The following is a 16,574-nucleotide window of genomic DNA, read 5'->3' as shown; positions in this document are numbered from 1 at the left end:
AGTATAAGTCGCATTTTTTGGGGAAATGCATTTGATAAAAGCCAACACCAAGAATAGACATTTGAAAGGCAATTTAAAATAAATCAAGAATAGTGAACAACAGGCTGAATAAGTGTACGTTATATGAGGCATAAATAACCAACTGGTATGTTAACGTAACATATTATGGTAAGAGTCATTCAAATAACTATAACATATAGAACATGCTATACGTTTACCAAACAATCTGTCACTCCTAATCGCTAAATCCCATGAAATCTTATACGTCTAGTCTCTTACGTGAATGAGATAAATATAATTATTTGATATTTTACGCTACTGTGTTAATAATTCCACACATAAGTCGCTCCCGAGTATAAGTCGCACCCCCGGCCAAACTATGAAAAAAACTGCGACTTATAGTCCGAAAAATACGGTATTGACTTCAACTTATATATTCAAGAATATTTCAAATACAATTGGAAAATAAATATGTAATCCGCCATTTACCGTTATTATATTGGGGAGAAAAATTATTGAAATAATGCATTGTATTTGTTTATTTGAAGGATAATGTGCAGTACTTTTATCCTGCACTACAACGAGTTAAAGTAAAGTACCAATGATTGTCAGACACAGTGCAAAAAGTCAGTGTTCAAAAACAAGAAAAAAATAAAAAATAAATTAGTGGTATTTTATTTGAACTAAGCCAAATTATCTGCCAATAGAACAAGAAAATTCGGCTTGTCAAGACTTTCCAAAACAAGTCAAATTAGCTAACTCCAATGAACCCAAAAATACCTTAAAATAAGTATATTCTCACTAATAACAAGTGCACTTTTCTTGGTAGAAAAAAAAACCACCTTTTTGCTCGATATGTTGAAAAATATTCTTAAATTAAGTAAATGCTAGTGCCATTATCTTGACATAATGATATGTGCTCTGCATCGTGATTGTTTTTTTTTTTCATGCTTGAAGTAAGAAATGATTACTTTAAAAAAGTAGTTTAATACTTGTGAGTGTTGATGACACAGCTTTGCAACAGTTGATATTCTAGTTTCAAGCATGTTTTACTCAATATAGCTCATCAAATCTCAGCAACAAGCTGTAATATCTTACTGAGATCATTTAGAACCAAAACCCTTAAAACAAGTAAAACACTTTAACATAAAATCTGTTTAGTGAGAAGAATGATCTTATCAGACAAAAAATAAGCAAATATCACCCTTATTTGACATATTTCATCTTACTTAGATTTCAGTTTTTGCAGTACACACACTAGGTGTGGCGAAATTATTCCCTACATGTGACCCTTCACCCTTGATCACCCCCTGGGAGGTGAGGGGAGCAGTGAGCAGCAGCGTTGGCCGCGCCCAGGAATCATTTTTGGTGATTTAACCCCCCAATTCCAACCCTTGATGCTGAGTGCCAAGGGAGGTAATGGTCCCATTTTTATAGTCTTTGGTATGACTCGGCCCGGGATTTGAACTCACGACCTACCGATCTCAGGGCGGACACTCTAACCACTAGGCCACTAAAGCAACGAAATGTCGTTCTTATCTGTACTGTAAAGTTCAAATTTGAATGACAATAAAAATGAAGTCTAAGTCTAAGTCTATGTCATGGCCGCTGATTGGCTCAGTCAGATCGAGCCTCCTCTTTGCTTTAGTTCCTTGTCCTGCAGCTGTGCTATTCTATTTTTTTGTATTTGTATTTGTTTATTTGAAGGACAATGTGCAGTTACATTAAGAAGATGGCTGCACCAGCTTTAGCCCCATGCTAATTTCCATCTGTGGTCCTTTTATGGCGCATCTAACATCCACAATTAAATTACACAGGATTGAAAATACACAACAATATTGAAATTACATCATGATAAACAATTTAAAACACAAGTACAATACATAGAAGGCGGCCGCCTTAACAACAAAGCGCTGCGGGAAACCCTGATATGATTTGTGACTTTTTTATTATGTAAAATAGACCAAACTCGGCACAAAATTAACAACAAAAAGATTGCTTTTTCAAAAACTATTTTAAAAGATTGAAAGCTGCCATCGACCCCACGTGGTTGCTCGGCATTATCCGTGGGTGCTGGGGCCCCGAAGCACCCACAGGATCGGCGCCTATGCACACAGTATAATGAATGTGTACGGCCGTTAGGACGGAAGAACATCGGCGTGGCGAAGTTGGTAGAGTGGCCGTGCCAGCAATCGGAAGGTTGCTGGTTACTGGGGTTCAATCCCCACCTTCTACCATCCTAGTCACGTCCGTTGTGTCCTTGGGCAAGACACTTCACCCTTGCTCCTGATGGCTGCTGGTTAGCGCCTTGCATGGCAGCTCCCTCCATCAGTGTGTGAATGGGTGAATGTGGAAATACTGTCAAAGCGCTTTGAGTACCTTGAAGGTAGAAAAGCGCTATACAAGTAGAACCCATTTATCATTTATCATTTACTTTATTGATCCCTGGGGGAAATTCAGCAAATATCAGATGTATCAGATTGTAGGTGGGTTTATTTTGTACCCTTCGCGTTCATATTTCACTGTTTGTTGCGTTTCACTTGATTGTAAAATATGTCGATCGAAAGGGGGTGTGACGTTCATATTTTGTCAATATTCAGTGTTTTATCGTTCATAGAAAAATTTAAAAATTCCATTACGTTTTTTAAGGCGGTCTGTCATAAAGTTTTTAAGCAATCAATCAGACAATATTGTGAGGTTTTGTGTTAGTGTTCCTAAAAATAGATATACCGGCCCACAGACACATTTTTTTCTCTAAATGTGGCCCCCGAGTCAAAATAATTGCCCAGGCCTGGTTTAGGCGGTGGCTCTTTGTTGTTAAGGCGGCCACCTTAACAAACTCTGATATGATTTGTGACTTTTTTATTATGTAAAATGCACCAAACTCGCCACAAAATTAACAACAACAAGATTGACTTTTCAAAAACTATTTCAAAGATTGAAAGCTGCCAACGACCCCACGTGGGTGCTCGGCATTATCCGTGGGTGCTGGGGCCCCGAAGCACCCACCGTATCGGCGCCTATGCACACAGCATAGAGAATATTCAGTTTTATGAATATGTACGGCCGTTAGGACGGAAGAGCATCTGTTTTTCAAGCCGTCCTCTTTCTTTAACGTTGGTCAAGTTCATCAAAACACACTTGACAGACAGAAAGAGAAGCAAATGGCTGGGCCAGTAGGGGAAATTTCATGTGTCTTGGTTTTTTCTCTGCAGGGCGGTGAAGTTCTCCGCCAAGCTGATGGGTCAGGCCATGGCGAAGAGAGTCAAGGCGACCATCCTGTTCGCCACCGAGACGGGAAAATCTCAGGATTACGCCAAAACCCTGTGTCAAATCTTCAAGCACGCCTTCGACGCAAAGGTACGCTTGCCTCCGCCTTGCATCATCTTGTGAGGGCGCTCTTTGAAAAGGGCTCATTCCCGCACGCCCTCCCACCTCGCCGCGGCGGACAAAAGGTGAGTGGAGGTGCCAGCTGATCACACGGGGCCGGAGTGTGCTCCTTTTGTCACATCCTCGTCTCCTCTCATGCGGCAGGCAAATCGCCGCGGGTCGGCGGCGAGATTTAAGCAGCCAAGCGTTGAGTGGCCCCGCTTGTTTAAGATGCCGAAGCACCGCTGGCTGTGCAAAACTGAGCAGAACAAAAATACATTGAAAAAAACGTGCGTCGGCCATTCACACATTGTGTGCCTTCCGCTCCGGGTCGTGTCTTATTTTTGCCCGTGTGATCAATCGCACAAGAAGACAATCATGCACGCTTGCGAGCGTCGGCTATGTGGATGTGCGTGGCATGGGGAGTGGGCGTGTGGGTGTGTACGGCGGGCGGATGCAAACGCCCCGCGGCGGGTCTCTGCTGAGGATTTTCTTCATGCCTTTGGATGTGTGAAGTGTACCAACTAGGACGCGGTGCGCCATAGTCACGGTTGAGTACAGACCCCGGTTTTAAGATGGCAATTGGGTTCATTTTTGAGGTACAGTAAGGGAACAAAATAAAAAAGGGACTCGTGGAAACAATTTACAGTCGTAGTCAAAAGTTTACATACCCTTGTAAAGAACATACTGTCATGGCTGTTACGGCGGGGTCGCAAGTTGTTGCGAGTTTCGTTCTCCCAGGACAGGACTTGCAGGTAGGAACATGATTTACCGTATTTCTTTGATTTAGCGCCGGGGCGGTAATTAATTCAAAACCTCTTCTCACTCCGGCGCTTACCAAAGGCATGCGGTAAATTTAGGCCTGCGCTTATAAATTTGAGTGTGATGTAAGGATACCATCACGAAAAGCACATTTAATTAAAAAGAAAACATTATTATGGTCTTACCTTTACTTATAAATGAAGTCCATGCGCCGCTCCTTCTGAACAAAAGCATCGATAACTTGTTTATAGAAGTCTTCCTTATCTTTCTTCAGTTTTAAAAGTCTCTCTGTCTCGACGGAGATCTTCCTTTAATTATTACCCCCTGCTTCCATTGAAAGTCCAGTTTAGAAAACTGTTGTTGTCACTTATTCTGCAGCCGAGTAGTCACAAGAATGATCCCTGGGATCACTAGCGCCCTCTACCACCATGAGGCGGGAGTCATTTAATGACTCATATTTGACACACGCAGCTATATTAATAAAACATTTTTACTGTTCTTTTTAGCATATTCAATAGCTTGGACCTTAAATCCTACTGAATAGCTCTTTATCTTCTTCCATTTATGCGATTTTAAATTATGGAAATTAGCCTCCTCCATTTTGGAAAATGATGCCTTGAAAGGTGAAGTGTCAATCGTGACGTGACGAGTTTGACCCGGCGGTAAAACGAGGCAAGCGCTAATTATTTTGCTAAACAAATTTGACCTGGCAGTAATTTTAAGCATGCGCTAATTATTTTGCGAAACGAGTTTGACCCGGCAGTAAAACGAGGCAAGCGGATAATATATACCCGGCGGCAATTCAAGGAAATACGGTAATCTTAAAAAACACTCAACGAGGTACAAAACAGAAGACAAACCGACGGAACAAGGTGCCGATCGCACATGAAGGTAAGGCTACTGCTTAGTACAGACTAAAGACAAGCAAAACTTACGTAACAGTAGCGGGAAGCAAACAAAGAAGCCAGACCGACTGACTGGCAAAGGCAGGCTTAAATAATGGCTCTTGATGAGCAACAGGTGAGTGTCCCGAACCCAAGAGGCAGGTGCAAATAATAAGTAGCCATGGTAACAAACTCAGAGGTGCACTAACAGGAACTAAAGAAGTCCAAAACTAACAGAAAACACAAGTGACTAGAAAACATAACCAGACTATGATCCGGGCAGCGGATCATAACAATGGCTGTCTTGAGTTTCCAATCATTTCCACAACTCTTATTTTTTTGTGATGTAGTGATTGGAGCACATACTTGTTGGTCACAAAACACATTCATGAAGTTTGCTTCTTTTATGAATTTATTATGGCTCTACTGAAAATGTGACTAGGTCAAAAGTATACATACAGCAATGTTGATATTTGCTTACATGTCCCTTGGCAAGTTTCACTGCAATAAGGCGCTTTTGGTAGCCATCCACAAGCTTCTGCTTGAATCTTTGACCACTCCTCTTGACAAAATTGGTGCAGTTCAGCTAAATGTGTTGGTTTTCTGACATGGATTTGTTTCTTCAGCATTGTCCACACGTTTAAGTCAGGACTTTGGAAAGGCCATTCTAAAACCTTCATTCTAGCCTGATTTAAGCACTCCTTTACCACTATTGACGTGTTTGGGGTCATTGTCCTGTTGGAACACCCAACTGCGCCCAAGACCCAACCTCCGGGCTGAAGATTTTAGGTTGTCCTGAAAAATTTGGAGGTAATCCTCCTTTTTCATTGTCCCATTTACTCTCTGTAAAGCACCAGTTCCAAAACAGGCCCAGAGCATAATACCACCACCACCAATGCTTGACGGTAGGAATGGTGTTCCTGGGATTAAAGGCCTCACCTTTTCTCCTCCAAACATATTTAGACTTAGACTTAGACTTCCTTTTTATTGTCATTCAAATTTGAACTTTACAGCACAGATAAGAACGAAATTTCGTTACATAAGCTCATGGTAGTGCAGGATTTAAAAAAAAGCAATAAGGTGCATATATAAATAAATAAATATATATAAATAATATATAAATATATATAAAACATAAATAAATGTATATAAATATATATAAATAAATAAATAGTATGCTATAAATATGTATAAATAAATATTGCTGGGTATTGTGGCCAAACAGCTCAATTTTTGTTTCATCTGACCACAGAACTTTCCTCCAGAAGGTCTTATCTTTGTCCATGTCATGTCAGATGAAACAAAACTTGAGCTGTTTGGCCACAATACCCAGCAATATGTTTAGAGGAGAAAATGTGAGGCCTTTAATCCCAGGAACACCAAACCTACCGTCAAGCGTGGTGGTAGTAGTGTTATGCTTTGGGCCTGTTTTGCTGCCAATGGAACTGCTGCTTTACAGAGAGTAAATGGGACAATGAAAAAGGAAATGGCTAAATCAGGCTAGAATGAAGGTTTTAGAATGGCCTTCCCTAAGTCCTGACTTAAACGTGTGGACAATCCTGAAGAAACAAGTCCATGTCAGAAAACCAACAAATTTAGCTGAACTGCACCATTTTTGTCAAGAGGAGTGGTCAAAAATTCAAGCAGAAGCTTGTGGATGGCTACCAAAAGCGCCTTATTGCGGTGAAACTTGCCAAGGGACATGTAACCATTGATTGATTGATTGAAACTTTTATTAGTAGATTGCACAGTACAGTACATATTCCATACAATTGACCACTAAATGGTAACACCCGAATACGTTTTTCAACGTGTTTAAGTCGGGGTCCACGTTAATCAATTCATGGTAATTGGTAAATATTAACATTGTTGTATGTATACTTTTACAGATTTGCTCACATTTTCATCATAATAAATTCATCAAAGAAGCAAACTTCGTGAATGTTTTTTTGTGACCAACAAGTATGTGCTCCAATCACTCTATCACAAAAGAATAAGAGTTGTAGAAATGATTGGAAACTTAAGACAGCCATGACATGATGTTCTTTAGTGTATGTACACTTTTGACTGTAAATGTGCGGGTCGTCATCACCTCTTCTGTCCCAATCTCAAGTCATGTGAGACTATGGTTATTTTCTTTCCCACAGACCATGTCCATGGATGAGTACGATGTGGTGCACCTGGAGCACGAGACACTGGTGTTAGTGGTGACCAGCACCTTCGGCAACGGTGATCCGCCCGAGAATGGAGAGGTAGCGATCCTTATTTCATCGGCGGTTCATTGGCTGGAGACTAAAATCCCCGCCTTGGTTTGTTGTAGAAATTTGGCGCGGCCTTAATGGAGATGCGGCACCCGACCTCAAACACCGAAGACAGAAAGTGGGTTGGGGGGTTTTGTCTTGGGTCATTTCAACCTTGCTGCTTTGCATCTGGTGGCTCATCCGTCTGTTGTCCGTCCATTCAACAGGAGTTACAAAGTTCGTTTCAACAGCGTGTCCTCCTACTCGGACACCAGGAAGTCGTCCAGCGACGAGCCGGAAGCAAAAGTCAACTTTGAGAGCACCGGGCCGCTTGCCAACGTCAGGTACGGCGACATGATTCCTCAAAAAGTGCTTCATTCTTCTTCTTTGCATTGCATCTGACAGAGCAGCCTTTCCCAAAATTGTTCATTTATCCTTAGTTTTTAATTGCAGCCCAAGGGCCATTTTCATATTTTATTGGCCCTTGGTGTATTGTAAAACATACTATTTATTTATTACAATGAGATATATTATTATCTCTGCCAGGAGGTTATGTAGTTGTTGCTTTTGGCTTGTATGTTAGTTTTAAGGAACATGTGAGTACAGTTTGAGGCTGATCTGGAACCAATTTTGCATTTTTGTACAACTGGAATTACTGGTTAGCGCTCTCCGAGTGCTTTTCGAGTTAAATATTGCATTCATTTGCTTGGTCCCATATAACACAAAGATGTTGATGTTTTGTTCAGATGGCTTAGCATACACTACCGTTCAAAAGTTTGGGGTCACATTGAAATGTCCTTATTTTTGAAGGAAAAGCACTGTACTTTTCAATGAAGATAACTTTAAACTAGTCTTAACTCGAAACAAATACACTCTAAACATTGCTAATGTGGTAAATGACTATTCTAGCTGCAAATGTCTGCTTTTTGGTGCAATATCTACATAGGTGTATAGAGGCCCATTTCCAGCAACTATCACTCCAGTGTTCTAATGGTACAATGTGTTTGCTCATTGGCTCAGAAGGCTAATTGATGATTAGAAAACCCTTGTGCAATCATGTTCACACATCTGAAAACAGTTCAGCTCGTTACAGAAGCTACAAAACTGACCTTCCTTTGAGCAGGTTGAGTTTCTGGAGCATCACATTTGTGGGGTCAATTAAACGCTCAAAATGGCCAGAAAAAGAGAACTTTCATCTGAAACTCGACAGTCTGTTCTTGTTCTTAGAAATGAAGGCTATTCCACAAAATTGTTTGGGTGACCCCAAACTTTTGAACGGTAGTGTATATTGACCTAGAGTGGCGGGGACGGCGCTACACCGGGGCTAGTGGGGTTATAGCCCCGTCAGAAATCTGTTTGGTCCCAGTTGACCCCCTCCCAGCATTTTAGGGCCATTTATGCAAAAATAACTTTTCTTACCTATTGGTACCTGTTGTTGTGTATTTGGGAGTTGTACAAGTCCTGAACATTTGAAATCAAACCGTGGAGGCATTGTGGAGTTCTATATAAAACTATCTTGCCTTCATTCATACCTCTGTCCTGATCCGTGGTCCGGATCATGTTTTTGTTATGTTCTGTTAGTTTGACTCGATTAGTTCCTGTTTTTGTGCACTCTTGTTTGTTTTGGTTGCCATGGTTGCGTATTAGTTTCACCCATACTTGCCAACCTTGAGACCTCCAAATTCGAGAGATTGGGGGGGGGGGGGTGTTAAGGTGGGCGGGGTTAAGGTGGGAGGAGTATGTTGTTTATATGAAGGAAAAGCGGACCTGGAGGGGGCGTGCCTTAAGTCCGGCTGGAAATCAGGAGAAATTCGGGAGAATGGTTGTCCCGGGAGATTTTCGGGAGAGGCACTGAAATTCGGGAGTCTCCCGGAAAATTTGGGAGGGTTGGCAAGTATGGTTTCACCTGCCTCTTGTGTTCGGGACGCTCACCTGGCTCTAATCAAGAGACATTATTTAAGCCTGCCTTTGCCAGTCAGTCGGCCTGGCGTCATTGTTTGTGTCATGCAATGCCAATAGTTTATGCTAAGTGTTTCATGCCACAGTTTTGTGTTTGTTCCACGCCATAGTTTATGCTGTTTGTTTACCTCATGCCCTGCCAAGATTTCTTGAGAAGATTAAAATATGTTCCGATCTGCAATTCCTGTCCGGAGTGATCCCTTTGCATCCCGGGGGAACAAACCTCGCAGCAAGCTGTGACCCCCCCGCCCCAGCTTGACAGCTTCCTTCAAAGGAGCCATCTGGAATTCGCCCCATTTGTGACATCCCACTGGTGACGTCCGTGGATTATCCATATATGGTAGAAATGGCGCCGCGTAAACAAAACGGCACAGCTTTGTGGCAGCCAGTCGTCTCTGCAAGTCCAACTAAGCCTATAACCGGGCACAGTCAATCTTTCTGGAGCCATTCACGCTAGATGCCACCTGTGCAACAAATCCAGTCGTGAAATGTTCTTGCTCCAAAATATTCCAAAGTCAACTTTATTATAAGAAAAGTGAAGAGTTTGGGAACAACAGCAAGTCAGCCACCAGGTGGTAGGCCACGTAAACTGACAGAAAGGGGTCAGCGGATGCTGAAGCGCATAGTGCAAAGACTTTCTGCGCAGTCAGTTGCTTCGGAGCTCCAAACTTCACGTGACCTTCCAATTAGCCCACGTACAGTACGCAGAGAGAGTCAAGGAATGGGTTTCCATGGCCGAGCAGCTGCATCTAAGCCATACATCACCAAGTCCAATGCAAAGCGTGGGATGCAGTGGTGTAAAGCACGTCGCCACTGGACTCTAGAGCAGTGGAGACGCCTTCTCTGGACTGATGAGTCACGCTTTTCCATCTGGCAATCTGATGGACCAGTCTGGGTTTGGAGGTTGCCAGGAGAACAGTACATTTCGGACTGCATTGTGCCGAGTGTGAAATTTGGTGGAGAAGGAATTATGGCGTGGGGTTGTTTTTTCAGGAGTTGGGCTTGGCCCCTTAGTTCCAGTGAAAGGAACTTTGAATGCTCCAGGATACCAAAACATTTTGGACAATTCCATGGGATGGCACTTCAAGTTCATATACCATACCATACCATACCAACTTTATTTATAAAGCCCTTTAAAAACAAGCACAGTTGAAGAACAAATGGCTGTACACCACAAAGAAATAGAGGCAGAGGACAGACTAAAAAATAACATTTAAAACAAAAGTAAAATACACATTGAAAAAGCAAATACAAATTAAAGCTGCAAGCAGTATTGGTCGGGTCCGCCTTTTGGCAGGTGCTAGTCCTAGGTGTCCCAATACTTTAGTCCAGTGGTAGTCCTGAGTGAGACCTACATAGAGGTTTTTGTTTCGTGTCTCTACGATATTCGTACTGGGAGTTAGAGGAAGTTGTGTCTGAGTTCACATTGTCATTATAGGCTATTGTGTGTAGAATTTTGAGGACAAAGAAGGAGTGATTGCATTTTCGTTGTCATTTTTGGCACCGGAGCAGCATCAGTGCTGCGGGTCTTTGAAGGCTCGTAAAATCTAAACGGTAGCACGAATCAAAACGCCGTCGTCAACTTTCAATCAGAAGGGTTCAATCTCTCTCCTGTAGCAGTTTGAAGCCGAAACGACAAACGCGCTCAGAGGAGATAACGTTTGATGTTTGGTGACCGGTTGTAACACAAATGTTGTTTTGAAGGAGGAATAGCAAACTTCCTGTTGATTTTTGCTGAAGGATGTCAATCTATGAAATGTAGGTCTAGGCGAGACCTACACAGAGGTATTTGTTTCATGTCTCTAAGATGTTCCTACCGGAAGTTACAAGCAGTTTTGTCTGAGTTTTCCTCTGAGGAGCAGTATTTTCTCTGTTTTTTTCAAAAATTATGTAGAGCACAATTTTGAGTTTTGGGGTTCGTTTTTTTTTTTAAATCGCAATTTACACCAGTCCCGATGTGTGTGAGAAGTTTGGTGAGTTTTGAAGTATTTTAAGGGGGTCAAATTAGAGGTCAAAGACGTAAAAAGCAGTGTTTTTAGTACTTTTTTGTCTAAAATGGGAAATTGCCAACTTCCTGTTGGTTTTCGCCCGAGAATGTGTCATTATGAGTTGTAGGTCTAAAGGAGACCTACATACAGGTTTTTGTTTCATGTCTCTACGACCTTCCCAGTGGGAGTTACAGGCAGTTTGTTTGTTTTTTTCCTAGGGGCGCTAGAGCGCAAATTCGATTTTTGGGGTTTGGTTTTTGAATAACTTGATCTGGCCCACTTTTTGGATGTGTGTAAAAAATTTGGTGAGTTTTGAAGCATGTTAAGGGGGTCAAAGTAGTGCGCAACGGAGCGGAAGAATAATAATAATAATAATAAAGAATAATAATAATAAAACCTTACAATTTCAATAGGGTCCTTTCGTCCCATTGCAAAAGGACTCCCTTTGGGATTCCTTTTGAAAAGGTCCTGTGCGGACCCTAATTACCCTAAGAACAATTTGTTAGATAAAAAGCAGTTAAAAAGTTAAAAACAGTTTAAAGTCTCATGCTGGGTTAAAAGCCAGTGAATAAAAATGGGTTTTAAGAAGGGTCTTAAAAGGAGCCAAAGAAGGGGCCTGTCTCACATGGAGAGGGAGATGGTTCCAGAGTTTGGGACCCGCAACAGAGAAGGCCCTGTCCCCTCGAAGCTTGCGCTTTGATTTGGGTACCTACAGGATCAGCTGACCTGAGGGACCGGGTGGGGGCATAGAGGTGGAGCAGCTCAGAGGGGGCAAAACCACGTAAGGATTTAAAAACGAGTAAAATCATTTTAAAATGGACTCATATGTGAGTAAAGGCAGGTGGCCAAATACTTTTGGCAATATAGTGTATCATATCTGATCCAAAACGCATGGCTCCAATATCGGTATTGTATGGAGGTGAAAAAGTTGTATGGGAACACCCCTATCGTGGTCCAAATCAGAAGTCAGTCAAACTCAGACATACCCTCAGATCAGTGGTATCCACGCTTTGCCTTTTTCTTTGCTTTTCTTCCTTGGACTCTGGTGCAACCCTTCTGAAAAATCATTCATGATGTTGGATTTGTCAAATTGTGAACGTCTCCTTGTGAAACCCAGTTGCAATGGCACCGATGTCTCGAAGACCACCAGTCAGGAAGGAACTCGCTCAAACGAGAAGATGACACACTGCGACTCTACGATGGCAAAGCGACAAGAAAAAAAACCGCTGAAGTATTTGTCAACATGTCAACTGTCGGGAGAACTGCACTTTTTAAAAAATGTTGCCCCTCATCCACAGTCCCTCTGTGTGACGCCAACACTTGTCTTTTTCTTTATTATGTGTTCAAAAGATGGAAAAACCTGCCAGTAGGAGGCGGCTCACAATGCAGGCATATGGGATTCATCTGCTCTACTCGAAAAGCCTTCTTAAAAAAAAATCAAAAAACGCTCCATTTAACGTGCATATTAACCAACATATAGTGTGTCAGGTTCAAACACTGATGACATCTATTAAACAAGACAAGAGGCAAAGAATTAGACAGAGACAGAATTCAATTTGGTTCAGTGAGGAGAAACGTGCACACCTGTGCCCTTGCACAGAGTCATTACGTTCTCCCAAAAGATTGCACGCCTCCTTCTTTTATTTTGGACCACATGGCCACCACTGTGACAACGGTCGCAAAAGGTCACAGAAAAGGTCGTAAACAATTCACAGGAAAGGTCAGTTCAAAAAGAGTTTGTAAAATAGTTCAAAAATAGTTCAAAAAGAGTTCGTAAAATACTTCAAAAAGAGGTCGTCTGGAAATTGGGCAGATCCTGTCGTCTCTCCGCTCTGAAGTCCTGGGGCCAGAACAACATCCTTCTGTTGATTACCATACATTAAAGAACACAGGAACACCTTCATCTTGCTTATATGCGCTAGTCATCGTGGAAAATGTGGTCTTTTTCCGGCAAAACACTACCGCTTTCGTCCACCAAACGCTGCCAAAATTAATGCTATTTGGTAACAATAGAAGAGAAAGTCAAACACAAATACAAATAGACGGAATAGAAATTGAAAGAGTAAATGAAACCACATTTCTAGGTGTAATGATTGATGATAAATTGAACTGGAAATCTCACGTAAAAAATATACAACATAAAGTAGCAAGAAACTCGTCAATAATGAATAAAGCAAAACATGTTCTAGACCAAAAATCACTTCATATTCTCTACTGCTCACTAGTGTTACCATATCTGAGTTATTGTGTAGAAATATGGGAAATAATTACAAAAGTACACTTCATTCATTAACGGTGTTACAAAAAAGATCAGTTATAATAATACATCATGTTGGATATAGAGAACATACAAACCCTTTATTCATTAAGTTGAAAATACTGAAATTCCACGACATAGTGAATTTGCAAACAGCTAAAATTAAACACAAAGCAAACTATAACCTGCTAGCCAAGAATATGCAACAATTCTTCTCAAAAAAAGAGGAGAAATATAATCTTAGAGAACATTTTTATTTAAAACATTTGTATGCACGTACAACACTTTAGACATTCAGTATATCAGTATGTGGAATTAAATGATGGAATGGATTAAGCAAAGCAATCAAACAATGTACTAAAATGATCCACTTCAAGAAACTCTTCAAACTTAAAGTGTTTACAAAGTACAAAGAAGAAGAACCATGATAAACATTCTGAATGTATTTCATCCATCCATTCATTCATTCTCAAAATAATCTTACTTATCTCATCATATGAAATATGACTTACTTCACCAATTATTAGTTCTTTATTTATTTTCATTGTGATTACGTATGGAGTATATTGTGAATAAATTGAGAACAGGAAGTGAACAAAAGCTTTAGCAACTGTTATGTAAAAGAAAAGGGGTAGGATAAAATAAGCTCCGCTTCTTCCTACTCCTTTTCGAACACGTTGAAAAGAGAAACTGGAAATTGTGATGCGTCATGTTGCATGCATGCACGTTCCAAATAAACAACTGAAAATCTACCAAAAATAAAAGTTCTTAAGTAGGGCTTTAAAACACTTTCGATGCTAATGTGAAATCAATGCGCCCAATACATACATACGTACATCATGTATATAACGCTTTGTTACAAGTTTATATATCGGAATATATCGTATTCCCATTACCTGAGTTGTTAGCTGCTTCTTACGAGAAGTTTTTCACTAATTGGATTAGACAGAAAAGGAAAGGACGTGTTTTCTTGTCCCATGTAAGGATCGTGGATAACGGGCACAATTCCCCCCAAAAAGTGCAGTTTCCGGGCAGGGGTAGGGGAATGGACTTGTATAATGTGCTAACATTTCCTGCCTCTTTGTCGCCGTCGTTTCTGCGGTCTAGGTTCTCCGTGTTTGGCCTGGGATCCAGGGCCTACCCGCACTTCTGCGCCTTTGCCCACGCTGTGGACACGCTCTTTGAGGAGCTCGGGGGAGAGCGCATCCTCCGCATGGGGGAGGGGGACGAGCTGTGTGGCCAGGAGGAGTCCTTCAGGACCTGGGCCAAGAAGGTTTTTAAGGTCGGTCCCTCGGCCTGATTGTCTTGTGTGATGAACAAATGTCCTTTATTTGCTTGAAAACTAAATAATTGACCAGGATGCTGTTTGATTCCCTCGACTTGGTCAATTGTTGCTGCCTGAATAACTTTTGTTTACACGTCAAGGCTGCCTGCGACGTGTTCTGCGTGGGCGACGACGTCAACATCGAGAAGGCCAACAACTCCTTGATCAGCAACGATCGCAGCTGGAAGAAAAGCAAGTTCCGGCTGACCTACAACGCCGAGGCGCCGGCTCTTACTGACGGTAAAAACTGACGATCCTTTTTGAGAAGCGCATGGAAAAAACCAGTGGTGTTCTCTGCCAGGCGTGGTCCCAACTAGACAAATGAGTCTGTCGCCATTATGTGCATAAATTACGCAAATTAATTCATGCTTTGGAATTAAAAAGTGATGGATGCTCGCCAGAGCCCGCGTCCGTCGGTTAATGGTGACCTCCGAGGTGCGATTTGTGATCCGAATACGTTTAAGATAAAAGTCGGGATCCTGCCAGGCTTAAGGTTCCATGGTAGAGACTGGAAACTTTTACACATCGTTCACCGTGATTAATAAGTCGTGGATGTTGTTGTTTTTCTGCTCCACAGCGCTCTATGGCATCCACAAGAAGAGAGTTTTTGGAGCCAAAATGCTGGAATCTCAAAACCTCCAAAGTTCCAAATCTAAGTAAGTCTGAAGGGTCTAACATTGCATGTTTGTTATTTTTGTTTGTGATGTGTAATGTCTATTGCAGGGGTCCCCAAACTTTTTGACTCCGGGGCCGCATTGGGGTAAAACAATTTGGCTGGGGGCCGCGCTATATATATATATATATATATATATATATATTTATATATATATATATATATATATATATATATATATATATATATATATATATATATATATATATATATACATATATATATATATATATATATATATATATATATATATATATATATATATATATATATATATATATATATATATATATATATATATATATATATATATATATATATATATATAGTCTGATTAGTATTTTTGTAATCAGCCTGACCTAAGCCTTGATACTAGATAGATAGATAGATAGATAGATAGATAGATAGATAGATAGATAGATAGATGGATAGATAGATAGATAGATAGATAGATAGATAGATAGATAGATAGATAGATAGATAGATAGATAGATAGATAGATAGATAGATAGATAGATAGATAGATAGATAGATAGATAGATAGATAGATAGATAGATAGATAGATAGATAGATAGATAGATAGATAGATAGATAGATAGATAGATAGATAGATAGATAGATAGATAGATAGATAGATAGATAGATAGATAGATAGATAGATAGATAGATAGATAGATGGATACATAGATAGATAGATGGATAGATGGATGGATAGATGGATGGATAGATGGATGGATAGATAGATAGATAGATAGATAGATAGATAGATAGATAGATAGATAGATAGATAGATAGATGAATGAATGAATGATGGGTTCTCACTTCTCTGTGAAGCGCTTTGAGTGTCTAGAAAAGCGCTATATAGATCTAATCTAGGGATGTCCGATAATGGCTTTTTTGCCGATATTCCGATATTGTCCAACTCTTAATTACCGATACCGATATCAACCGATACCGATATATACAGTCGTGGAATTAACACATTATTATGCCTAATTTGGACAACCAGGTATGGTGAAGATAAGGTCCTTTTTAAAAATTTAAAAATAAAATAAAATAAGATAAATAAATGTAACATTTTCTTGAATAAAAGAGAAAGTAAAACAATATAAAAACA

General features: G+C 40.5%; 1 protein-coding gene across 1 annotated transcript in view; it reads left to right on the top strand.

The window, feature by feature from the left end:
• nos1 (nitric oxide synthase 1 (neuronal)) overlaps nt 1–16,574 on the top strand; it is a 142,839-nt gene that overhangs the window by 98,586 nt on the left and 27,679 nt on the right. The window contains exons 14-21 of the mRNA XM_062024316.1: nt 3,216–3,360; nt 7,163–7,267; nt 7,336–7,394; nt 7,483–7,599; nt 12,320–12,433; nt 14,567–14,741; nt 14,885–15,023; nt 15,361–15,439. Of these exons, the coding sequence (XP_061880300.1) occupies nt 3,216–3,360; nt 7,163–7,267; nt 7,336–7,394; nt 7,483–7,599; nt 12,320–12,433; nt 14,567–14,741; nt 14,885–15,023; nt 15,361–15,439 (933 nt within the window). The remainder of the gene's footprint in view (nt 1–3,215; nt 3,361–7,162; nt 7,268–7,335; nt 7,395–7,482; nt 7,600–12,319; nt 12,434–14,566; nt 14,742–14,884; nt 15,024–15,360; nt 15,440–16,574) is intronic.

The sequence above is a fragment of the Entelurus aequoreus genome, linkage group LG17, assembly GCF_033978785.1.
Source record: "Entelurus aequoreus isolate RoL-2023_Sb linkage group LG17, RoL_Eaeq_v1.1, whole genome shotgun sequence".
NCBI lineage: Eukaryota > Metazoa > Chordata > Actinopteri > Syngnathiformes > Syngnathidae > Entelurus > Entelurus aequoreus.
The sequence above is the reverse complement of the archived record's forward strand: the minus strand, read 5'-3'. Positions and strand labels throughout refer to the sequence as shown.